This window comes from Lissotriton helveticus, chromosome 10, assembly GCF_964261635.1.
Source record: "Lissotriton helveticus chromosome 10, aLisHel1.1, whole genome shotgun sequence".
Classification (NCBI taxonomy): Eukaryota; Metazoa; Chordata; class Amphibia; order Caudata; family Salamandridae; genus Lissotriton; species Lissotriton helveticus.
This window is the reverse complement of record NC_136071.1, coordinates 167,020,541-167,047,860: the sequence shown is the minus strand read 5'-3', so window position 1 is coordinate 167,047,860 and position 27,320 is coordinate 167,020,541. Positions and strand designations below refer to the sequence as shown.

The window sequence follows — 27,320 nt, the reverse complement described above, 5'->3', positions numbered from 1 at the left end:
GTTGAGACCTATTCTGTTGGGCAGATTGTCCATTTCGTTGGTCGAAATAATTAGAAGGGCGATCACTTGTCTGTGGAGGCATAGCACCTCTTCCTCGACCTCTAGAGTTTTGCATATAACCACCACGACCTCTTTGAGCTGCCGCAGCATTATTTTGTGCCCGTACCGGACACTCAGTCTTATAATGGCCTTCCATTTTGCAATAAGCACACTGATTCCATTGGTACTGTGGCCTCTGAGAATTATACTCCGTTCTTTGATATGACCCTTGCTGTGTATTGGTCTGATTGGTGCGAGGCGGATATGCTTGCTGTAAAAGAACTTTAGTTTTTAACTCTTTCGTCTTTTTATCTGATTTTTCTTTCTCCTCTTTGTCCCTATTTTCATAGTACTGGGCAGTAGCAAGTATTTGCGCAGTCGTGGAGACAGCCCACGCACTTTCAGAATTCTTTAATTTACCACTAAGTTCTGGCAACAGATTGTGCACAAATTTATCAACAAATAATCTCTGGCCTCCTTCTGTGCTCATATCCTGACCACTGTGATCCACGAAAGTCTCCTCGAATCTTGTGAAAAAGTCGGAGACGCTTTCGTCTTTCTTTTGTTTGCACGCGGACAATTTGTCCCAGTTAACGCGTAATGCTGGCATTAGGGTCTTCATTAAGTCGATTATTCTACCGGGCAAATTAGCAATTAAGGGTTCAGGTTTAGAACCACCTATTTGTTGACCATCCGCTGCAATTATAGCTGCCCAATCACCACCTAGGGCAACTGGATGATTCTCTTTACGAATTTTAGCCCAAATTGGTTGCGGTACTACATTACCAAATAGCAGATCTATGTCAGCTAGATTTAATACACAAGCGTCAACTGTCTGAGCCAACTCTTTGTAATACCCTGCAGGATTTTTACGCGGATCTGGCAAGGCCTGTTTCACTGCTAATACTTCAGCTCGCTTCCATGGAATATGTATCCATACTCTCTGGAATTGGGCCGGAGCGGCTGCAATACCAAGGTTGACATTAGCTTGCACAGCTTCACGCCAAATTGGTGGAACCTCCCTCATTGGGTATTGACGATTTAGTTTCGTACTACGTTTCTCTGACTCCCTCGGAGAACGAAGGGATGGGTCAATCCTATAACTTAAAATCAGTTCCATCGCTTCTTTTATATTTTGTCCAACTATCATACCTGCAGCAAACTCTTTCTGAACATTAATTAATTCTTCTAGATTTGATTCAGGGTCATCCTCTTCCAATTCCTCACGTAGAAGGAAGCACATTTCATCGAACACATATCGTTGTGTCGGTTCGTTCCATTGCATAAACGTATCTAATACATCTTGTACATTATATCTTCCAACTTTCGAAATCCATCTAAGAGCAGTGGAATCTAATATTCCTCGCTCTTCAGTACTGGGAAGCTGACTACGTCTCTGCACAGAGTCAGAGGTAGGAGTCTTAATCAGAGTTTTATAGAAGGGAGATAGAATGTTAGAGACAGAATCAGTGATTCTTCGACGAACAGAAAGTGGAGTCATAATATTAGCAGAAGCAGTAAATAGAGTAGCAGTTGGAACAGATAGATTAGGAACAGTAGGAGTAGCGGGCAAAACAGCTTGTGAACTAGCAGGTGTGAGCGATACAGGTATAGGTAAAGGAGCCGGCAACCCTGAAAGAGGGGGTGCCGAAGGAACATTAATATTGACCACAGGAGGTACAGGAACTTGATTCAGAGGAACGGGAACACCAGGTTGTCCAGCAACCGGTAATTGAACATTCGGTATAGGTGGAGCCGTAGCACCCTGTGCATACGGTGGGGGTGATCGTAACAAGTAAGACAACAGGGGATCCTTTTCAGGGTCCTCTACTATCTTAGCTGTACTTGATGGCAAAGCAGGATAGCACTTGTCTATTGCTAAATTATGCTCTCTATTGGCCACCTCCATCGCTTTCTCAGACTCGTTGAGTTGCAGCTGCTTAGCAGACTGTTCTAAAGTCAACTCTTGTTCTTTCTGTTCTTTTTTCAACTTTTTAATTTCTCTCTGTTTAGATTCTTTTCGCCAATAACGGAAAGAATCAAACATTGCCGGCCGGGCTTTCTTCTTGAACAATTTCGTTTCTAAATTATCAAGAACTTGAGGTTCGAAACTACCATGCAGTGGCCAACTAAGGACACCATCTTTCTCTGTGTAGTGGATCCATACCTCGTTATAAGAGATAGGGCCCACACCAAATTTGCAATATAGATCATAAAGGGGAGTTCCAATCGGAGGAACCAAACACGAGTCCTCCAACTGGGAATCACTGTTGCAACTAAAACAAGACAACATACAATTTTTCCGACTTACCATTTTATAACCCGGAACACAAAACAGACGAAACACAAATTAAAGAAAGGTGCGCACTTGAACCAAGAACTTAGGCCTACCAGAACTGACAAACGTATCGATACCCGAACTGAACTGAATGATTATCGTAACCAGAATAACCAGCGACAATCTTATAAAACCGAACCAAACCAAGAACTAAAAGGATTAGCAAAACAGAAACAACCCTTACGAAGTAACCAACTATCAACCACTTAATACTTAACTGAGGCACTGAAGACGTCACCAAGGAGAAACCCGTCACGTCTCGCCGTACTAAGGACTGCACCTCGGGTCCAAGACAGGGCGACGGTCAAGGCAACGAACCACTGCAGCCGTCTGAACGGGAACCCTCGTGGAAGAGAACGTCGGGCCACTTTTGCGATATGCCGGGATCGATGAAGTGGGGCGCCTCCCTCTGAAATCTTCACACGAAGCTTCTCGAACTCTTCAGGCTTTTGGACCGGTACCGAATGACGTCGCCCCACGTTGGGCGCCAATTGGAGTTCTGGACTTTTTGGTTCCGTCCAGAGGTGTCAGGGACAACACCCGAAGACCCCGGAGTTCAACCTGTCTCGGTGCACAAACGAACAGAAACACGGGCTTCTCGATGGTGGCGTCAAAGACCAAAGGTTTATTACTGCAGGGACACAGAAGTCACAGAAACTACACATGGGCAGTATCTAGGAGCCTGTTCAATTTGTACAAAGAGGGTTGTTCCTTATATACTGAATATTGGGCTTCAGGCAAATTTCTTTACATGTTAGCACATTCCAAAACCTTTGTATCTTAAACAATAAATATTTGGCGTTGCACAGGAATCGTCATCAATATCTGATGTCAAAACATTACGAACGAGGGGTTCCCACTATTCCATCATAATCCCATGTCAACTTCTCATTCAAGACCCGGACCGCCTCATCGTAAATTTCGTTACCTCCCCCTAATAAAGGCCCAGAAGGAAAGGAGCAGAGCCAGGTGCAGAAGATAGAAAAGTAGGATAAGAGATGTTTGTGGGTCGTAAATGGGCACGGCTACCAGCTTCGGCCGCCTAATCATGATCAGACCAACGAACACGAGAACCAGTATAGCAGGACTGGCCTCAGGCTGGGGAGGCAGCTCTTGCCGAGTCATGCTGCCACAGCGTTGCTGGCCTAAGGTGCACGTGTCACTAGCAAGGTGAATTGCCGGCTAAAGCCTACGTGTCCTTAAATGAAAAAGAGGTCATTGCGTGTCCATTGACTATGTGAGGGCAAGGAATACAAAATGGCTTCCTTGTTCTAAGATGGATGCCACGGGTAGAACAGAAATGTGTTTGTAACAGGAGTGCTCTTGCTCGTAGCATAGCGAAAACACCAGGATATACTAAATGGATCATTTGCGGTTCATTGATACCAAAATTATGTATTTGCGACTATGTTACAAACACGGGTTAAATCGTCACGGAACCTCACAGCATGACCCTACACTACGCAAACACTACAACACTACCCAAAACCCCAAAACACTACACCCCAGCATGACCCTACACTACGCAAACACTACAACACTACCCTAAACCCTAAAACACTACCCCCAGCATGACCCTACACTACACAAACACTACAACACAACCCTAAACCCTAAAACACTACCCCCAGCATGACCCTACACTACGCAAACACTACAACACAACCCTAAACCCTAAAACACTACCCCCAGCATGACCCTACACTACGCAAACACTACAACACTACCCTAAACCCTAAAACACTACCCCCAGCATGACCCTACACTACGCAAACACTACAACACTACCCAAAACCCTAAAACACTACACCCCAGCATGACCCTACACTACGCAAACACTACAACACTACCCTAAACCCTAAAACACTACCCCCAGCATGACCCTACACTACGCAAACACTACAACACTACCCAAAACCCTAAAACACTACACCCCAGCATGACCCTACACTACGCAAACACTACAACACTACCCTAAACCCTAAAACACTACCCCCAGCATGACCCTACACTACGCAAACACTACAACACTACCCTAAACCCTAAAACACTACCCCCAGCATGACCCTACACTACGCAAACACTACAACACTACCCTAAACCCTAAACCCTAAAACACTACCCCCAGCATGACCCTACACTACGCAAACACTACAACACTACCCTAAACCCTAAAACACTACCCCCAGCATGACCCTACACTACGCAAACACTACAACACTACCCTAAACCCTAAAACACTACCCCCAGCATGACCCTACACTACGCAAACACTACAACACTACCCTAAACCCTAAAACACTACCCCCAGCATGACCCTACACTACGCAAACACTACAACACTACCCAAAACCCTAAAACACTACCCCCAGCATGACCCTACACTACGCAAACACTACAACACTACCCAAAACCCTAAAACACTACCCCCAGCATGACCCTACACTACGCAAACACTACAACACTACCCAAAACCCTAAAACACTACACCCCAGCATGACCCTACACTACGCAAACACTACAACACTACCCAAAACCCTAAAACACTACACCCCAGCATGACCCTACACTACGCAAACACTACAACACTACCCAAAACCCTAAAACACTACCCCCAGCATGACCCTACACTACGCAAACACTACAACACTACCCTAAACCCTAAAATACTACACCCCAGCATGACCCTACACTACGCAAACACTACAACACTACCCAAAACCCTAAAACACTACCCCCAGCATGACCCTACACTACGCAAACACTACAACACTATCCTAAACCCTAAAACACTACGCCCAGCATGACCCTACACTACGCAAACACTACAACACTACCCTAAACCCTAAAACACTAGCCCCAGCATGACCCTACACTACGCAAACACTACAACACAACCCTAAACCCTAAAACACTACCCTCAGCATGACCCTACACTACGCAAACACTACAACACTACCCTAAACCCTAAAACACTACCCCCAGCATGACCCTACACTACGCAAACACTACAACACAACCCTAAACCCTAAAACACTACCCCCAGCATGACCCTACACTAAACAACCACCAAAACTCTACACTACACTAACACAACACTACACTACACAACACTACACTACACTACACAATCACTAACCCACGAAAAAATTAACACAAACCCACTTACCTCTCTCGTCATCGTGGTTTTCACAACGCAAATGCATTTACCATACATGCCTTTAAAACGTAATTCTTTGTAAAAGCATGCGCGATAAATGCACATGCGTTTTGAAAAAATGCGGGATAATGGTATGCGAGGTCAATGACCTTGCGGGATAATGGTATGCGGACTGAAAGTCTGCGGGATAAAAAATGCGGGAAAATGGCTGCAAACCATGATTAGCAGCAGACTTCCCTGGTGAGCACTAGCTTTACTACAGTGATCTAATGAGCAACTAGAGTGCTAACATTCAGAATTTATGGCAAATGTGTGACACATCTGAATGCCTTCTTGATAGAACCAAAGTAAACAAGCATTGAAAATGCAATAGATCTCGCCCTCGTTTAAGTTAAAGCCATTCTGTTTGTAATGAGGTGGCTTTTTAGCTTTGCTTTTATTAGTGTTTTTAAAACTTTCATGTAAATAACATGCATATGTATGCATATATGTATATGTATGCATGCATTTATATTTATATAGATATGCAGATTATATATGTTTATATATGTATATTACCTACTGGCGATAGCCAGTGGGTATATATAGTTAGGATTTTTTCTCCATGGGATGTCTGAAAATTCTATGTCTAATAACTTTGGCGTTTGTGGACGGAATTGGCTGAAATTTTCAGGAAAATGGCACATTTTGTTTTTGAGCAGCCCCTGAAAATTTGGGGGGGTTTCGTCAAGGGGGGGCCGAGAAAAAAGGGGGGTCCCAAAACGCGTTTTCCCCATTCATTTTTCCATAGGGCGGTTGGACTCACTTTTAGCTCGAACGGCTGAATAGATTTACATGAAACTTGGCAAAATTGTAGATATGGTTTGCCCGACGTGCCTTTGCTATGTCTCAATATATGTGCTCCAGTGGATTTTGAGAAATTAACGTTTAAAAAAATATATATATCTGTGACAGCGCTCCGGTTAGCGCCCCGGTTCGCGTACCTGACGCGTAACGGAACTTCGCGAAGCGAAGCTGATTGGCTCTCCGGTGTCTGTCAACATTCTAAACAGTCCGGAGCGGCCGCCATCTTGTCTCTCGGTACGATCGAGAGACAAGATGTGGTGAAAAACGAAGGGGGAAATGAAGGAAAGGGGGCAAGGTAGACCACTCCTGACCCCCTAGGATTGATGAGGGGGATATTAAAGTGCCCCGCGGGGCAAAAAATAAAAAAAAAATGTTTTTTGCGATTTTACGCCGTAGAGGCGCGTCCCGGTACGCGAACCGGGCAGCTCACCAGGCAGCTCACCGGGCAGCTAACCGGGCAGCTAACCGGCAGCGTAGCTGTCAACATTGTAAACAGTCCGGAGCGGCCGCCATCTTGTCTCTCGGTAGGTTCGAGAGACAAGATGTGGTGAAAAAAGAAGGGGGAAATGAAGGAAAGGGGGCAAGGTAAACCCCTCCTGACCCCCTAGGATTGATGAGGGGGATATTAAAGTCCCCCGCGATTTTTCGCAGTAGAGGCGCTTCCCGGTACGCGAACCGGGCAGCTAACCGGCAGCGTAACGGGAGTCCGCCATCTTGTGTTTTTGGAGCGTCCGGTTCGCGTACCGGGTAGCGTCCCGGTAAGCGTAACAAGGGGAAAACCAAGAGAAACAGTAAAAAAAAAATTAAGGGAATAGATTTCCAGCAAACTTGGCAAAATTGTAGGGACTGTTTGTTTGATGTGCCTTTGCAAGGCCTCAAGATATGTGCACGTGTGGATTTTGTCTAATTAAGGTTAAAAAAAATACATATATCTGTAAGCGTGCTCCGGCACGCTTACGTTACGGGTTTTGTTTGCGCTGCAGAGCCGATACGTCACGGTTATGCGACGCGTCATGAGGCGTCTCACGTGGCTACGTGATACGTCACGTAATAAAGAATATATTTTACAGCTATAGATATTAGCTTTTAAAAAACCAATGAAATTCACTGAAACAACCATAGGTTATAGACCATATATAGTTAGGAATTTGCATTTACAAAACCTTGAAAATTCACTGAAAAAACCATAGGTTAGAGACCATATATAGTTAGCTGGACATTTTATTGACATAAAACCAATGAAATTCCATATATAGTTAGTTGCACTAACTATATATCGCGCACCCGCAATCCACTGCTGATGATGTCACATATTACATCATTCATGACATGGTCAGTGACATCACTGATGAAATCACTGATGACATCTCAAATGACATCACTGATGACATCACTGATGACATCTCAAATGACATCACTGATGACATCATGACACACCAATACCAGTTACTACATACGCACTCACTGATTCCTACGTCTACACACACATTCACTCATTCACCCATACAATCACTCATACATACAGTCACTCATTATTACAACACTATCATATGCACTCATACACCTATGCAGACACTCACACACTGCCACTCATCCATGGAGTTACTCACACACCTAGTCAGTCCTGTAAAGAATCAATCACACTTCCATTTCCTCAACTATACAGTTAAACACAGAACACCATACTTCAGTGACATCACTGATGACATCACTGATGACATCTCAAATGACATCACTGATGACATTTCAAATGACATCACTGATGACATCATGACACACCAATACCAGTTACTACATACGCACTCACTGATTCCTACGTCTACACACACATTCACTCATTCACCCATACAATCACTCATACATACAGTCACTCATTATTACAACACTATCATATGCACTCATACACCTAGTCAGTCCTGTGAAGAATCAATCACACTTCGATTTCCTCATCTATACAGTTAAACACAGAACACCATACTTTTCACACATATACTAACACATACTTACTCTCTTATACAATCACTGATACAAGTACACATTGATATGCACAGAGTCACACACCTCCCAGCCAGCCACACACACACTCAGTCTTCCATACATCCACTCATTCTTCAATATGTAAAACATATTTAAACTTTACAAAAACACACAGACACCAGATGATGTCCTCAGTGATGTCATTTGAGATGTCATCAGTGATGTCATCAGTGATGTCATTTGAGATGTCATCAGTGATGTCACTGACCATGTCATGAATGATGTAATATGTGACATCATCAGCAGTGGATTGCGGGTGCGCGATATATAGTTAGTGCAACTAACTATATATGGAATTTCATTGGTTTTATGTCAATAAAATGTCCAGCTAACTATATATGGTCTCTAACCTATGGTTTTTTCAGTGAATTTTCAAGGTTTTGTAAATGCAAATTCCTAACTATATATGGTCTATAACCTATGGTTTTTTCAGTGAATATATATATATATATATATATATATATATATATATATATATATATATATATATGTATATATACATATATATATATATACGAGCAGCCCGTCCCGACGTTGTCCGGGTATAAATTGCTGCCAGCCAGTAGTATATTGTTTTGTAGGATTTCGTTTTGATAGCATTTCATATCTGTGACAGGCCTGTGAAACGCTCCGATTCACAGTGCACTGCTGATGCACTTAAGAGTGCGCGTTCAGTAGTGTGTGAACTCGAGTTTCCCTACTTTATTTTTCCTTGCAATATTATATAGCGCGAACTCGACAACATGGCATGAGCGCAATTTACATTACTGAAGAACTCATTTATTTGTGGTAGGCACGGGGAGACAAAGCGATTTGCCTAGAATCACAGGACGTTGAGGTGATGCCGAGATTCGAACGTAGCTCCCCAGCTCTAAAGTTCGCAATTCTAGAACTTGTGGCGGGAGGTGTGTCTGAAAGTGTATGTCGGTGCTGGCCTTCAATGAGAGAGACCTGTGCATTTTTCAAATGGGTGGTGAAAAAATATGAGTATGTTGCTGGAGATGTGGGCCGCCGTGCCACCAATGTACTTACCGTAGGAGGGTAAACACCCATTATTCCGCAACTTTCTTTCCGCATACCATCACTCCGCATACTTTCATTACGAAAGTACCATGACTCCGCAATGCCATTATTACATTTTATATGCTTTTACCACGCATACATTTACAACGAAATTCGTTGTAAATGCATGAATGGTAAAAGCATGTTTTTTTATGTTTGGATAAGGTAAGTATGGGTATAGGGGTGTATGTTTTGGGGTACTGAGGTATATGTTTTGGGGTGTTTGGGTTTTTTAAGGGTTCAGATATAGTTTTGGATTATGGGGTACAGGGGTAGTTTTAGGGTTTAGGGATATTTATGGGTTTTGGGGTACAGGGGTATTTTTAGGGTTCAGGGCTAGGTTTCAGTTTTGGGGTACAGGGGTATTTTAAGGGTTAAGGGCTAGGTTTTGGTTTTGGGGTACAGGGATATTTTTTGGGTTCAGGGCTAGGTTTGGGTTTTGGGGTACAGGGGTATTTTTAGGGTTCAGGGGTAGGTTTGGGATTTGGGGTACAGGGGTATTTTAAGGGTTCAGGGCTAGGTTTGGGTTTTGGGGTACAGGGGTATTTTAGGATTCAGGGGTAGGTTTGGGTTTTGGGGTACAGTGGTATTTTTAGGGTTCAGGGCTAGGTTTGGGTTTTGGGGTACAGGGGTATTTTTAGGGTTCCGGGGTAGGTTTGAGGTTTGAGGTACAGGGGTATTTATAGGGTTCAGGGATAGGTTTGGGTTTTGGGGTACAGGGGTATTTTTAGGGTTTAGGGATAGGTTTGGGTTTTGGGGTACAGGGTATATTGATAGGGTTAAGATGGGTTAGTGTTTAAGGGTGTTGGGGTATTTTAAGGAGTATGGGTGGGTTATGATTATGGGGTGCAGGGGTATTTAAAGGGAGCAGGGTGGGATTAGTACACGATATGAGACATGGCATGAAGGGCGGAACGTACCACACGCCCCCAGCGTTTGTCACGCCCCCAGCACACGCCCACAGCACAACGCAAACACGCCCACAAGGAACTACTTTGCTGGCACGGTTCTTTTACCTTTTAAATGTATATGGTGGGCGTCGTCCTTCTGCTGCAACTGCCCTTTCCAACGCTGTATTGGCTGTTCTGATTGGTGCTGTGGTTCCTGAGATTACCCGCCTCAGAGGTTTGGGCTCTCTCTTTATTATATTAGTGTGGATATATATATATATATATATATATATATATATATATATATATATATATATATATATATATATATATATATATATATATATATATATATATATATATATATATATGTATATATATATATATATATGTATATATATATATATATATATATATATATATATATATGTATATATATATATATATATATATATATATATATATATATATATATATATATATATATATAATATAAATGTACATTAATTTTGAATATGAATTATTAACCTAGAAAGAATATAGTAAAAGGTTTAACAGAGCACACTAACTCATCATATTAAACGGGTATTCAATCATTATTTTAAATATACAGATTTAATTTACAAATACTTTTATATATTAATTATAAAAAGTCTCATCCTCACCAACATTTGTATTTTTATTTGATAGACATTTTAATATGTAATGACTTAATTTAAATTATTTTCCATTTTTTAAAGGTCACATTTTTTATTACATTTCAAAATAACAAAATAGATTTTAAATATAAATATAAATATATATATATATATATATATATTTATTTATATATATATATACATATATAATTTAATTACAATGTAAATGTCCCAAATCATTATTAATTAAACATCAGATCCTGTCGGGTGTTAATTTATTTCCCTGCCTCTACTGTTTTCTATAGGAGTGTGTTGCTGTACCAGTGATTGGTCATGTGTTCTATTTGACTTTCTCAAAGGCTTGGACTGGAGTATATATGAGCCTAGGTCTACACCCTTAGTGTTGTAGTAACTTTAGAAGTGCAGTCTGTGAATAGTAGAAGACTCAATCTTTTATGGGATTGTGGTTGTATTAGCATGCCCCACCATTAACTTTCCCCATTAAGTACTCTCTATTCTCTAGCAACATCCCCCATTGGCACTCCTGCATTTTCTAGAGAAACAAATGACAGAACAATTGGCAATGTCTCTTCAGAGGAGGAAGGATTTCTAAGCGTTAGCAACGATGGAGGAGCACACTTTTTTTCGTTACATTGATGACAAATGGGAAAAAAGGGATTCTAGAACCATAGCTGACCCACCAAATTGTGAACCATACTGACTAGTGTTGACGAGTTTGGTTGCTTTATTTAAAAATATGTTGACGTAATCTTAGTCTTTTTGTAATAAATCTGGGACAAAAATATGTTATATGTTCAATAGTTTTTGTATACTTTGTGCAAATTGGGCAACTTGTTTATTACTCTTTCTAGGAAACCACACTCGCTCAAACTGGGAGTATAGTGGAATAAAGAAGATGTAACAAAAGAACGTTTGCATTAAACAGTTGATTCTAAGTTAGATTCAATATAAGGCAGTGCAAACATAAATAACATTTCCCAACTACACAATGAACCAGCCTATTTTCTGCTGTTTTCAAATGATGCAAAAAGTAATGTCATGTTTTTGCCTACAGTCTTTTTAACTGCTCTTGCTCAATGTCATTACATTTGAAACTGGGGCTAGTAGATATTGATCAAATACATTTAAAAAGGGATGGGTGATGATTTGTTTTCAGCGTGTGACCTTGTATAGTTATAGTTCTTTTAAGATCCGAGCTGATCAGTAAGGCCGGGTACTCAGTTTGTAATAGTAATTCTGACTAGTTGGCTAAAATAAAAGAAGTCAGAAGACCTGAGTCCAAAAGAATCTTTGATTGTGAGGTAGAAGAAATAGTATTAGACCTGGCATCATTTGCATGGCTTTCCCCCTCACTTTTTGCCTTCAGACCTCCTGTTTTGTGAACGTCATTGTTGCTGGCCTTAGGACTCTGTACACTTTACCACTGCCACCCAGGGCTAAAGTGCTTGTTCTCTTTCTTTAAAACATATTTAATGTACTTGTATGTCCATAGTAAAGTGGCAATACCTGCACCTTGGGCCTGTAAATTAAATGTTACTAGTGGGCCTGCAGTGCTGATTGTGCCACCCACTTAAGTAGCACCTTATACATGATTGCAGCCTATGTGTGTGCAGATGTTAACTGCCATTTCGACCTGGCAAAATAAACCTTTTTCTAGGCCCAAAACCTTATTTCCCAGCTCAGAGGACAGGGTTCAATGTATTTAAAAAGTAGGACATGTACCTTTAAGTTTTACATGTCCTGGTAGTGAAAATCTCTTAACTGTGTTTTCCACTACTGCAAGGTGTGCCTCTCTCATTGGATAGCATTGGAGTTACCTTATTACATTTAATAAGCTGTAATTTCCAAATGGGGGCAGGTAACCATTTAATGTTTGATGTCTTTGGTTTTATATTTAAAAAACCCTAACTTATAGTGAAGTCGGACTTTAAATTACAATTTTGAAAATACCACATTTAGAAAGCTGAAATATTCCTGCCTTAGGCATTTTTGGTGTCTGCAGCCTGGCCTGGGTGACATGACTGGATGTAGTTGATAGGCTTTGTGTATTCCTCCTAGACAGCGACACACAATGGGGGGCTTATATTAGCCATCACTGGAAGGATGGGAGGGAGGAGCTGGGCCCTGCCCCACTTGCACTTGAATAAGCTGTGTCCTGGCTACATGCAAAGGTCTTCATACCCCCTGTAATTAGTCTGGAGCAATAGCAGGTAGGCAGGGCATCTGGGCACTTCAAAGGCATATCTCTAGAAGCTTCTCACAACCTCAAAGGCACAACTGGGTATAAATGCTGGACCTCAGCTCTTCTGCCTGGGTGAGAAGGACTGGAACTGCATCTCTTAAACCCAGAACCTCAGAGTGACTGCAAGGGTCTAGTTGACTGGCCTCCTTGATCTGAAATCTCAGGGGCACAACAGGCTTTCAATAATGTTGCAACTGCTCATGGACTCTCCCATCTGTGAGTTTACCCTGTCAAGTGGTGCCATCCCAGTCCTGGACCCTTTGAATTCGGCTTAAAAGTGCTTTGCCAGCCTCTGTGGATCCAGCTGAATCAATGCATCTCCTCTGCCATGTGCTGCTGCGGCTCATTCGCTAAGGCGCTGGAGCGTCGCCCCACTGCTCAGCGAACAGTTTAAAAAGGAAAAAAAATGATAATAACGCAATGTTATTATCAATTTCTTTTTTTGTTCCTGCTTAGGTGCAGAGCAGGGTGGGGCTGGGATGGCTAGAGTCAGGGCCAGGTGAAGAAGTGGTGAGCACACACTAAGTGCGCTTTACAGTTTGGTTGGCTGTCTTGGGCTGGGGGAAACAGTCATGCACACTTTGCATGTTCTCCACCAGCTGTATTGCACACCCTGGGTGGAGAACATGGACAGCTTCCTAGTCCCTCTCTGAGCCCCCGAACCACAGCACTCAGACCAATTACAATGATGCTGTATGCAGCATCAGGATTGGCTAGGGGAGTGTGGGAGCATGAGTGCTTCCTGGTTCCTGCTCCTGGAATCGACCGAAGAGGACCGAGAGCCAACGGCGAGCCTGCAAGTAAGATTTTTTTAAATAATTTTTTTCCACTGTGTAATCCACTTGTCACCTTGTCAGATGATGCCTTAAGCTTGTAACAACTTTTGAAGGCCTTTTTGGGGACATGATAGTAATACAATGTACTCAGCCTATGTAAAAGTAAAAGTTAAACTCCTGTAAAACTACTAATTGGAGTAGAACCTGATATTCTTGCAATGCCAAAGACAAGCACTGCTTCCATTGCAATGCAAGAGAAGTGCAGAGAAGGCATATTAATAGACTGTGTACAAAATGACTGCTTCGCTGTTTCAGAATAGTAGCTGAACATGTGACACAGGAAATGTAGCAGTTATATCTAGTAAGGATTCTGCAACTCACTTGCAAGGACAATCAGGAAGAGGACCAGAGACATGCTAGGCAGAATCATGAGAATGGCCACTGTTATTGTGGGCAGTATCTTAAGGAGGACCAGAGTCATGCATGGCAGTACTTTGAGGAGGACTAGAGAAATGTAGGGCAGTATATTGAGTGGGACCAGTCATTTAGAGCAGTATTCAAGGAACAAAGTCAATAAAAGTCAGACTGAGGGCTGCCAGTAGACATGCATTATTTGCACAAACTCTAGCCATGGTGAAGAAACTGAGCACACAGAAAAGATTAGTGAAGCTGTAGTGCAATTATATTGTCGGTCACAGATAGCATGCATTTTAAGACAATTTAGGGTGGTAAGGCACCTATTGTAGTAGTTTAAGGGTACCCTGCACATCTCAAAGTATAATACTGAGAAGTATGAGGTGAAGGTACTTGCATCTGAGAACTGTTTGCAATCTCTAATCGTTATAAAATAGCTTTGGATGGGGCAATTAAGGCAATCCTGTAACCCTCGCATGGGGTCAGATAAATGTTACAGAAGGGCCACTGTGATGGCAAGCAATTATCATTAATTAAACATCATCTAAGTGGGACCAAACTAAACGCCCCCACCTGCTCCTTATGAGGCAAAGAAGCAGGCATTTTATGGATGTGAAAATATGGAATGCCAGATGCTTGCATATCAATTATTTCTGTGCAAAAACTCCTCTTGGAACAGCAAAAGGATGCTGTAAACCAAAATATTGGACTGAAGTGTCTGAATGGTGCTCGGGGTGTCACAGGTGGCATCTTGTTGCTGTTAACTGGCTCGCAGGAGCCAAGGGTTCCTTTTTCATGGAGCTTTGTATCTGCACCAAATCTTTTACAAAGCTGGCCCTTTATTTATCCAACAAAGGCTTTTCTCCCGCAGTCCTTTCAAAACCCATTATTTATCATCTGTTTGACCCTGTGTCATAAATTGAGTCCTTTAAATGATATTTTAATGCAGGTGTCTGTCACAGTTTTGGGCTAAGTGGTGTCTAAAGTAATTGCCGAGCTGGAGCACTGGTATTTCACCACTTTTGATAATAGTAAATTATTGTAGTCAGAGGAACTTTAAATTCCTGTGATGCTCTTGGCTGAAAATGTAGCATCCTTTGTTGACATCTGAAGTAGGCAGCAGAACATTACACAATGACATACACAACACGACAACTCAATTAAAATCTAATAGGGCACAACACAGCAAAACAGTCCAAACAGAAGGCAGCACAACAACAACAGTATTGTAATACAGCTACATCACATTGGAATAAAACAGAACAAAATCGCAGCAGCACAAAAAACCAACAGAACCCATCGTCACAGCAGTAAAATGCCACACAACAAATATGTACTAACACTCTTACTGCAGATTACCACCTCCAGAAACCTGCTTCATACTAAGGATGTAAAAGTTATTTGCACCAAGCTCTGCCTTAACTTACCACCAAGTCATATAGTAACACCAGTCAAATTTTTTTGTTATTGGGTCCTCTATCTCCTATCTGGTGGTCACTCTCTAGAATCCTCTTTGGATCCGCTTTAATCCAAATTGTCACTTTGTTCAGAAAAAACTGAATAACTGGATAGAATATTCTCGCCTTAACTCATGGCTCTCTTTGCTTTTTGTCTTAGCGCCAGGGTGCTCCTTTTTAGGTCTTGGCTCTAGACAGCCCATGCACTGTCTTGAAAGAGACATGTTGTATATACTTTGTGGTCTTCAGCCCAGTCTCCTAATCTTTTCCCCATTTGTCCATTTTATGCATGCGTCATGCTATTTCCTGTATTTAGACCTCCCTGAGAGCATGGACAAATTACTACTATACATCCACTCCTCCCATTTAATCACCATTTTAGGAGCTAATTTTTGCTTTGTTTAAGAGCCCACCTCAGGAGTGGTCATGTTTTCACTCGCTCCGAGTGCCGCACCGATTCTGTAAACAGACCTGTAATTCACTTTTTTATCTCATTTCATGAACTGTCTCCCAATCACCCTCCTGCCTCCGTCACTTTCTCCATCTTGCACCCCCATATCTGCTTTCACTGTGATTCTCCGGCTGTCATGATACTGCTCTCCCCCATGCCGCATTTTTTCTTATCCTGTCCCCCAATCACCCTCCTCCCACTGTCGCTTGCTCCCTTTCGCTCCCCTGTGGCTGCTTGCCCTGTGCTTCTCCGACTGTAATGGAGCAGGCCTGTACATCATGTTCTTATCTTGCTTTTCAAGCCACTGCATGTTTTTCAATTACCAGCAGAGCATTTGCAGGAAGAGATCAAAAAAGTTAGCAAACCCCTCCATGGGCTCCATTGCCTTGCAAGGTCACGTGGCCGCTTCGTTTCAGCTGCCCTTCACGCACTCATTCTCATCCCCCTCCCCACCCATGAGATAGTTACAAAAAACAGAAACACATCATACAGGCTCACTGATTACTAATAAAACTGGCTGCGAGAAGGGCTTATTTCAATTCACTGTATGGCCTCATGCCACAAACTGCACTCTTTGGTGCTGGAGTGCATCTGTATAGTAAGAGTTTTGAATACAGCACATTAGTAAGCACAAGGTTAGTTATGTTGCAGAATTACAGATGAAAAGAAAATGATCAGTAAAAGGATTATTGCAAGATAAAATAAACAAAGGTATTTTCAACAGACGGCACCCCCCCCCCTTTGAGATGTAGGTCTGGTAAATGTTGATGTCAGCACCAAAGTAAATTCACATTACTCAGATTTTGAAACTGCAACCTACCAGGGGTACCATAGAGGTACTTTGCATGTGCACAGCCGGTAAGCCCTACTGTGCGATCCAAGATACCAACAGTAGTAAAAAAAAAAGAAACAATACTAAAACACAGTGGCGTAGCTTGGGCGGGGCTGAAGGGGTGGTTGCCCTCAGGGCAGAATTCTTAGGGGCATGTTTAGGGGTGCACCTTTTAATAGGGGCACAACTTTTTAAAAGAAAAATGGAAGGATACTCGCCTTGCCCCGGGCACTGGCAACCCATGCTACGCTGCTGCTAATACATAACACTTTAAGGGAGACATATTTAAGTACTGCAAGAATTTGTTACAGCTACACAAATTTACAGTATTCATTTTATCAACCTCAGAACTTCCAAAGGCCAAGTTGGCCCTGCTACGATCTGGCCATGTGACCCAGTGATAACAGTACAGTGGCCTAATGAGCTGGCTTACTACTTTCTTGCAATGGGCTTGACATCTAGGTGGTGGTTGTAAATCCAATTCACTGACTGGAAGGGAGGTATGGTCAGACTATACCAAGTTTATGTCAAACCAGATAGACACAACAGTGACCTACAAAACATCATGTAGTAGGAAGAGAAAATAGATTTAATAAAGGATTCCTGAATTTGAATCAACGCATGCAGGGATTTCTGCATTTTGATGATTGTTGGTTGGGATACTTCTAGCCAGTTGGATAGCTCAGAGGGTTGAGTGCCTGCAGCCTGCATGCATTTGTAACATGTAAGTCATAAGTATGAATTGCACTAAGGCAGACAGTATCCTCTGCTCCTGAGATGTAAGCAAAATAAGTATCATGATTTTATTAGGTAATTTTGGCAAAACTTGTTAAAGGGATTTGACACATTTCATATTGTGTTTTGCTCTCTACCAAATAGTAAATTTAATTTGGGATACCTTGTTCATGTATGCCAGTGATTACACAAAGAAGTAATGGTGCATCAGTTGCGGGCGTTTAGGTGCAACATCTGCCTGGGGAACACTTAGCTTCTGACCATACAATGCTGAAACACATTGTCATTGACAACGTCAATAGATCTTGCATTGTCGAGTCTGATTGGGTTTGCCAATGCTTGCTGTGTCTTGTCAGGTGCTGTATTATTGCTGCTATTACTACCAGTTTGGTAAGTGAAAAGAAGGCGTGGTCAGCTACAGTAACCCAAGCTGTGTGGGACCAGTGAGAACCTGTGCTGGCTGTCATAAAATCTGTTGGTATTATTAACCAACAATAAAATCAAAGCTAGTATTTCATATGCCCTATTTTCTAAAGCACTAACAATTACTTCACCAACTAGATACGTGTTCAGGATATATTGTTACTCATTCATTTGGGCCTTTAAGAAGCAGGAACTTCGTATTCCCTCCTCCACACACCCCTCCCTCCTTGCACCATCACTGCGCACCAGCGCTTGCGTCATCCATTATTCACTTTTGCAAATGTTCTTCTGAAGTTTCTTGGTAAATTACTTTGAGTTCTCAACAGATATTACTCCTTGCATTTAATGCCTTTTTTGGTTTCATATGGTAGCTGAGTAGGCTAATACGTCAGCTACAGTGATGTGTGTGTGTAAACTGACTTGCCATGGTTCGTATCCTAGTGAGAGGCTCAGCCTTTTATCCTACTGTGGTTGATTAAATGAGGAGCAGGCCTCTTGGATAATGACAGTTGCATCACAAACTTGCCCTTAGGCATACCTGTGACAGCCTTCTGAGACACACAGCAAACATCTCGTAAACATTATCCCTCTTTTAAAGACTTTTGTGCATCGCATTGTACTGTTCTTGCAGACAATCAATGTAGAATCTTTTCTTACAGTCTGGTAAGTGTAGTTTCAGAAGACCCCATTTCATTAAGTTCCAAATGCTGCAGTCGTGGGTTTTTCTTTTGCAAATTAGTTTTCAGACGTGTTAGTTCAAGTGGATAAACTGAAAGGAAATAGAGCAACCCCTCTTAAGCTATAGTTTTTTAACTAAAACCCAGGACCGGCACACCACCTCATTGATGACATGGAGTACTCTGGTAAACTCATTCATGACCTTTGTGGCCAGGCCCCCTGGACCCAGGGACAAAATCCTTTTAGTCCAAAACACTCCCAGTTAAGCAGGTGCTGAAGTCCATTGTGTTATGTAAAGAACAGCTAAAAGTGAAATAAGTACATGTCAGCACTGCCGAGATAAGATAAACCGTAGCCAATCAAAAGCAAGAGTAAACAAGCTTTTGACAAATACTGGAAAGGAGCAGGGAACAGAGATTAACAATCAAACCATCTAATCATGGGCATGGGCTATCGCAAAGCCTACTCTATGTAGTATTGTATACAATATACTGCCTGCACTAGGCACGAATGCCTCATTTCATAATGAGAGGAACAAAGGAGAGGTAATGGGAATGCGCCCTCACGACCATGAATATGGTCGAAGCAGACTTTAGGGGATTTCAGTCCCGGACTTCCACTTACCAATACAGATTAGATCACCGATCATGTACAATCACACAATTGTACTTGTCTTTAGTGTTTTAATAATGTGACCATGAGTAATTTAAATGGTGCTTATGTGAATGGCTCCAATACCTTCGGGTGGAAATTGCATTACCGACCGAATTGGTCTTGCCGGGAAAGAGTGCTCTTAGCTGGAACCCTAGTTTCTGGCCTCCCAGTATGGGAGCTCCCCCATCTAAGTCTTCCTCGGTCAAGAGCTTGGGAATACACATTAGTGAGGACCTCTCTCTTAAAAAACAAGTAGGAGCCGTTGTCTCAGCTAGTTTCTTCCAGCTGAAGAAAATTAAGAAAATCGCCTGCTTCTTTTCCCCAGCAGCCCTCACCCAGATCGTCATCTCCCTGGTTCTGTCAAGATTAGACTTTTCCAACAGTCTCTATTTTGGAATCCAAGTTGGAGAGCTTAAACGCCTCCAGCTTGTTCAGAACCAGGCTGCCAGACTTCTCCTGAATCTCTCCAAAAGGCAGTCTGTCAGATCTGGTTTGAAACAGCTACACTGGCTGCCTGTGGAGCAGCGCGTGGCCTTCAAAATAGGGTGCATTTTATTCAAATCTCTGCATGACTCTGGTCCTCTTTTTATCAGAGACATGTTTAAGAGATACACCCCTTCCCGCAATCTCCGGTCTATTCATAAACTTCTTCTAACTGTTCCACCCTATAAGAGGAAACGTCTTGGAGGCAGCTGTTTTGACCATCTTGCGGCTGGCTTCTGGAACTCTCTCCCCCTTCGCCTGAAACTGACTGATGACATCCTCAGTTTTAGACAATCTTTGAAAACTTGGCTTTTTACCCTGGCGCATTGCTGAGTTGCTCCCCTTCCACTGTGACCTGTGCTTTTGTTCCCTCCGACAGCGCCATGAAGCCTCCGGGCGTACGAGCGCTTATAAATACATACTAACATTAACATTAACATTAACATTATATAAAAATGGTAAAAAAAAGTAATGTGATCGAAGACATACAATCTGCCCAAACACACACACATCCATCCTACACTGTGATACAAACCGCCACAAAACACCCACGTAGAATAAACACATGGGCTCACCAACACACACATACTCACATAAATCTATGCAACATTAGAAATATGATGCAAATAGCCAGTTATAAAAGAGAGAGAGCGATGTACCTGCTCTCTCTGCTACTTGTCATGATGTTGCATGATGCATTAGTACATTAACGCCACGCCTATTGGCTTTGCCAGTGCTTGATGAAATGAAACACATTTAGGCCAAATTACACCCACAACACCCCAAAAACCGGGCAAATGTGCAAACCTGAGCCAAGTTACATGGTTGGCAGCATATCTCCTAAATTGCAAGCACCTACGAGCTTTTAGAATGCAACATTTTTGTGAATTTGCACAATTTACAACTGTAGAGACCTGTGTTTAACCAATGTGGCTCAATGAGAAAAAATATTTTATTGACTGCTTATATGGAGTTTCCTTAATCCTTTGTGGTAATACTACTAATTGGTAGTTGAGTTACTTCAACCAAAAATTGTGATAAAACTGCAAATGTAACATTAAATGCGAATTATATGTTTCCCCATTTTCAGACGTTAAACCAAGCACCCACTTTTTGCAGGTGATGAAAAAAGCCTTCACTTTATGTTTATTACACACGCATAATCTCCCTTAGACTTGGTTGTTGGGTTACCGATGGTTAGCGTATTTTTCTGTTTTCGTTACGCCTACTCCAAGTATATGACTTAAACACCATCAGGGCACCAATGAAACCGGATGTGTGCTTTGTGCTTTGTGCTAGCAACATTCACCAAGGTGTACAGAAACTGGGTGTATGCTTTGTGTTCTGTTCTAGCTACATTCACCATACTGTGCAGAAACTGTGTGTGTGCTGTGTGTTCTGTTTTGGGAACATTTCCCATGCTGTACAGAAACTGGGTGTGTGCTTTGTGTTCTGTGTTGGGAACATTCACCATGCTGTACAGAAACTGGTTGTGTGCTTTGTGTTCTGTGTTGGGAACATTCACCATGCTCCAGAAACTGGGCCTGTGTTTCGTGTTCTGTTCTAGCTACATTCCCCATGCTGTGCAGAAATGGGGTGTGTATTTCGTGTTCTTTTCTAGCTACATTCACCATGCTGTACAGAAACTGGGTGTGTGCTTCATGCTATGTGCTTGCAATGTGCAGAAACTGGGCCTGTGCTCCGTGTTCTGTTCTAGCTACATTCACCATGCTGTGCAGAACCTGAGCATGTGCTTAGTGTTCTGTTCTAGCTACATCCACTTGCTGTGCAAAAACTGGGTGTGTGCTTCGTGTTCTGTCCTAACTACATTCACAATGCTGTGCAGAAACCAGATGTGTGCTTTGTTCTTTGTGCTAGCAACATTCACCATGCTGTGCAGAAACTGGGTGTGTGCTTTGTGTTCTGTTCTAGCTACATTCACCATGCTGTACAGAAACCGGATGTGTGCTTCATGCTTTGTGCTTGCAACATTCACCAAGCTGTGCAGAAACTGGGCCTGTGCTCCGTGTCCTGTTCTAGCTACATTCACAATGCTGTGCAGAAACCGGATGTGTGCTTTGTGCTTTGTGCTAGCAACATTCACCAAGCTGTGCAGTTGGGTATATGCTTCGTGTTCTTTTCTAACTACATTCACAATGCTGTGCAGAAACCGGATGTGTGCTTTGTGCTTTGTGCTAGCAACATTCACCATGCTGTGCAGCAACTGGGTGTGTGCTTTGTGTTCTGTTCTAGCTACATTCACCATGCTGTACAGAAACCAGATATGTGCTTCATGGTTTGTGCTTGCAACATTCACCAAGCTGTGCAGAAACTGGGCCTGTGCTCCATGTTCTGTTCTAGCTACATTCACCATGCTGTGCAGAAACTGGGTGTGTGCTTCGTTTTTTGTTCTAAGTACATTCACAATGGTCTGCAGAAACCGGATGTGTGCTTTGTGCTTTGTGCTAGCAACATTCACCAAGCTGTGCAGAAACTGGGTGTGTACTTCGTGTTCTGTTCTAGCTACATTCACCATGCTGTGCAGAAACTGGGATAGTGCTTCGTGTTCTGTTCTAGCTACTTTCACCATGCTGTGCAGAAACTGGGTGTGGGCTTCGTGTTCTGTTCTAGCTACATTCATGATGCTGTGCAGAAACCGGACGTGTGCTTTGTGCTAGCAACATTCACCAAGCTGTGCAGAAACTGGGTATGTGCTTCGTGTTCTGTTCTAGCTACATTCACGATGCTTTGCAGAACCTGGATGTGTGCTTTGTGTTCTGTGTTGGGAACATTCACCATGCTGTGCAGAAACTGGGCCTGTGTTTCATGTTCTGTTCTAGATACATTCACCATGCTGTGCAGAAACTGGGTGTGTGCTTTGTGTTCAGTGCTAGCAACATTCACCATGCTTTACAGAAACTGGGTGTGTGCTTTGTGTTCTGTGTTCGGAACATTCACCATGCTGTACAGAAACTGGGCCTGTGTTTCGTGTTCTGTTCTAGCTACATTCACCATGCTGTGCAGAAACTGGGCATGTGCTTTGTGTTCTGCTCTAGCTACATTCACCATGCTGTGCAGAAACTGGGTGTGTGCTTTGTGTTCTGTTCTAGCTACATTCACGCTGCTGTGCAGAAACCGGATGTGTGCTTTGTGCTAGCAACATTCACCAAGCTGTGCAGAAACTGGGTGTGTGCTTCGTGTTCTGGTCTTGCTACATTCATGATGCTGTGCAGAAAGTGGATGTGTGCTTTGTTTTCTCTGTTGGGAACATTCACTATGCTGTACCGAAACTGTGTGTGTGCGTTGTGTTCTGTGCTAGCAACATTCACCACACTGTACAGAAATTGGGTTTATGCTTCATGTTCTAGGCTAGCTACATTCACCATGCTGTACGGAAACTGGGTGTGTGCTTTGTGTTCTGTGCTAGTAACATTAACCACGCTGTAGGGCTTCAAATCCCTCAACAACATCGGACCCAAATACCTCAACAACCGAATGAGTTTCCACGCTCCCAAAAGGAACATCCGCTCAGCCGACCTCGCATTGGCAAAGGTCCCCCGCGTTCACCAGAGCAGAGCTGGAGGTAGAGCTTTCTCTTACACCGCAGCCACAGCTTGGTACTCTCTCCCATTAGACATAAGACGCTCTCAAACCCTGCAGACCTTCAAACAGGCACTTAAGACCTGGATTTTCGACTGACCGGAGCAGCCCCCCAACCTCTTTCCCTTCCCCAGCGCCTTGAGACCCTCACGGGTGAGTAGCGAGCTTTACCAACCCCTGATTGATTGATTGGTTGTACAGAAACTGGGTTTGTGGTTTGTATGCTTTGCTAAGGGCATTTACCAATCTGTACAGAATGCTACAACATTCACCATGCTGTACAGAAACTGGATGGGTATATATTTGCACTGGTAACAATGTTCACTCAGACACGTAAAAGCAACAATTCTTGTGAGAAATTTTTGTATTAAGCAAGGAAAAAACTAACCAACTTCACCCAACCCCTGTCCTAGCAGGCACAAACTTTCATGCTGTTAATATCGTATGAACATATTTGTGACTCATAATACTACAGGACTTTACATTGTAAATAAAAAGATAGTGCTATGGATATTTGCTTAATGTTAGCATTTATTCTCTAAATTAAGGCAGAGTTTGGGTTGAAGTGTTTATTGCTGCCATTTTTTGATTCTGAAAAAAAAATCTTTTCCTCCACAGCTATGGAACGTGGACACATGGAACATTTAGGAAAGTGGGGATCCCTGGACCGAGGCCTCTCCCATTCATTGGCACATTCCATAGGTACAGGAATGTAAGTGCAGAAACTTTAAGTTTTCTCTGTGACATTGTCTTGTTTTATTGTTCACACATCCATCAACACTAAAATTGTCAGGAGTTCAAGGAACATGTGGTCACTAGATTAATTTATTTTTGTGAATATAGACCCATATGTATCATGCATTTTACAGGTCGCAAATGGCCCGGTTCGCAGAATCGGGCCATTTGTGATCTGCATTTTGGTATGTATCAATTTCAATTTGCGATTTGGTAACATGTGACCGAATCGCTTTTTGGAATTGCGAATACATACTAATTTGCTATTAGAAAGGGGTGTGTTTAGGGTGCCCTTTCCTAATACAGTATCGCAGTGGCATGTAAGAATGTTTTGCAGCCGAAATGCGGTTGCAAACATTTGTATTTTACCACCTACCTCAAGTAGGTGGTAACCCATTCGCAAATGGAAAGGGGTCCCCATGGGACGCCTTCCCCTTTGGGAATGGTAGCGAAAACGCTTTTTCAGAGCATTTTGTGGTCCCTGCTCTAAAAAAATGAAAAGAGAACGTTTTTACTTTTTCTTTGATGCAGCCAGTTTATGTTTAAGAAAAACGGACTGCATTAAAAAAAATAATGATTGCTTTATTTAAAAGCAATCATGGTCATGGTGATTCTAGCGATTCCTAATTGGTCGCAAATTGTGACCTACCTCATTAATATTTATGAGGTAGGTCGATTTTGGACCATCTAGAAATCACTAAATGAAACTCTATGAGTTTTATACATTAGGAATAGTGATTACCTAATTGTGATTCACATAGAATCACAATTAGGTACTCGCTATTCCCAATGTTGAGACATCTGCCCCATAGTTATGCAGGACAGGGTTGATACCAGCTTCTGGTGGCTGGGGTGCTGCAGCAAAGGAACTTTTGCGGTTTGGCATCCCAGTCAAGGGGCGTGTCTTCCACCTCTACTAGGCAGACAAGTCTTTAGGCAAAGAAATTATGTCTATCAGCGCCTGGCAACCCCGGGCATTATACATTAGGTCCTGTTTTGTGCTAGTTTATTCACTGTCCTTTATCCCACACCTTTTTTGTTTTCTTCCTTGGCAATTCTCTGTATGTCACTCCAGTTAGTCTGGGAAAAATAGGGGCCCCTAGTCAAATTTGGATGAAACCCATGACAGGGAAATAGCAATATGGGAAAAGGAGAACAAGCACTGGGTTACGGTGCTACTATTAATTTTATGCTACAATTGTATCACAGCAATATTGCTAGCTTTGATATGCAACACACGTGTTTATTGTCAAAAATATATCTTTATTTTATCTTATATATTTTTTCTTTTTTCAAAGTTGATGATATATATTTGTATATTTTTCTTTTTTTCTCTTTTTTCTTACACAGTTTACAAAAAGTGATAAAACAGTATATAAAAAAACTTTTTTTCTTTATCAAATCATGATCCGCTCGAAGTGCTTGCCTTTCTGTGCGTGAACCTGTGCTGAAGAATTGAACAGCTTGTGGAGACGCCGAGGACCGCGCTGCTTCTAGGCGCTTGTGTGGATATTGGAGCCCGTGTGCTATATCTGTCAATCTGCGTGGTTGCTGAGGGAGAGAAGCATTGAACTACCCTAGCGGGAGCGGGACTGCGAGGCCCAGAGGTGCTAGCGCTCGATCATCGCGCGCACCTGGTGCCTCTTCCCGCCCCCTCCTCCCTGAAAGCTTCATTACTCCTCGCGGCCCCCGCTACGCCGGTACCGCTCAAAGTGCTTGCCTTTCTGTGCGTGAACCTGTGCTGAAGAATTGAACAGCTTGTGGAGACGCCGAGGACCGCGCTGCTTCTAGGCGCTTGTGTGGATATTGGAGCCCGTGTGCTATATCTGTCAATCTGCGTGGTTGCTGAGGGAGAGAAGCATTGAACTACCCTAGCGGGAGCGGGACTGCGAGGCCCAGAGGTGCTAGCGCTCGATCATCGCGCGCACCTGGTGCCTCTTCCCGCCCCCTCCTCCTCCTACTTAGCCTCGCTATCTAACGCGAACGCGGGACGCGCGCGGACGAAGACCGGACAAAGAGCGGGCCCTCTATGGCCCTCAGTGGCTGAGGTAGGCTGGGCTGGGCCCCGTTATTTTCATTTTGACGTGAGTTCATGTAGAATGCCATTTCGTGACGCTTCATAGGAGATATATGTGAACACCGACGAACAATCAATACTTGCATATTTAAGGACTCAGTATAATAATTAGTGATTGTTATACACACTATCTGAGCTATATTCTGCTGCCTGGTTGTTTCTCTGCTGAGGATGACTGCAAAAAAATTACGTTCCGGAAGAGTTCTAGGGGGAAGGTCATGTATAAAAACTAGATCTAACCCCCTGAGGAATAAATATGACAACGGGGTGTTAATGAAGGGACAGATGCAGCTATTGAAACTATGGGAACAACCCGTTGAAAAATCTGTGGCAATCCCGGAGGTAGGTGGTTCTCAGATGGTGCCTTTGGTGGGGGCGCCGTCTGTCGTGGAAAAAGACTCATTGCTCCCCAAGCCAACATCTCCTGTGGCTAATCTTCCAGTATACACTTCAGGGGGAGAAATGCCTGATAATAAGATAAAAGATACGATTGCACCTCGATCTAACACTTCCACTGGTGCAGAATGTCCCGACGTGGCTATAAAAGGAGAGTCTTTTTTGTCCAGTATTGACCTTGAATTATGTGGCCGTTATATGGAGGATGGAAATCTGATTCATTTGAATCCCAGTAAGACGGCATCGGGAGCAACGCCGTCAGGATTATTGCTATATAGTAGTACTCCCTCTATAACATCTAATGACATTCCTTCATTACAGAATGATTCTAGGAGT

General features: G+C 42.7%; 1 protein-coding gene across 1 annotated transcript in view; it reads left to right on the top strand.

Annotated features, from left to right (window-relative positions):
• Nucleotides 1-27,320, top strand: part of LOC144786057 (cytochrome P450 3A21-like) — a 266,040-nt gene that overhangs the window by 14,602 nt on the left and 224,118 nt on the right. Inside the window, exon 2 of the mRNA XM_078665003.1 lies at nucleotides 24,395-24,488. Within this exon, the coding sequence (XP_078521129.1) occupies nucleotides 24,395-24,488 (94 nt within the window). The remainder of the gene's footprint in view (nucleotides 1-24,394; nucleotides 24,489-27,320) is intronic.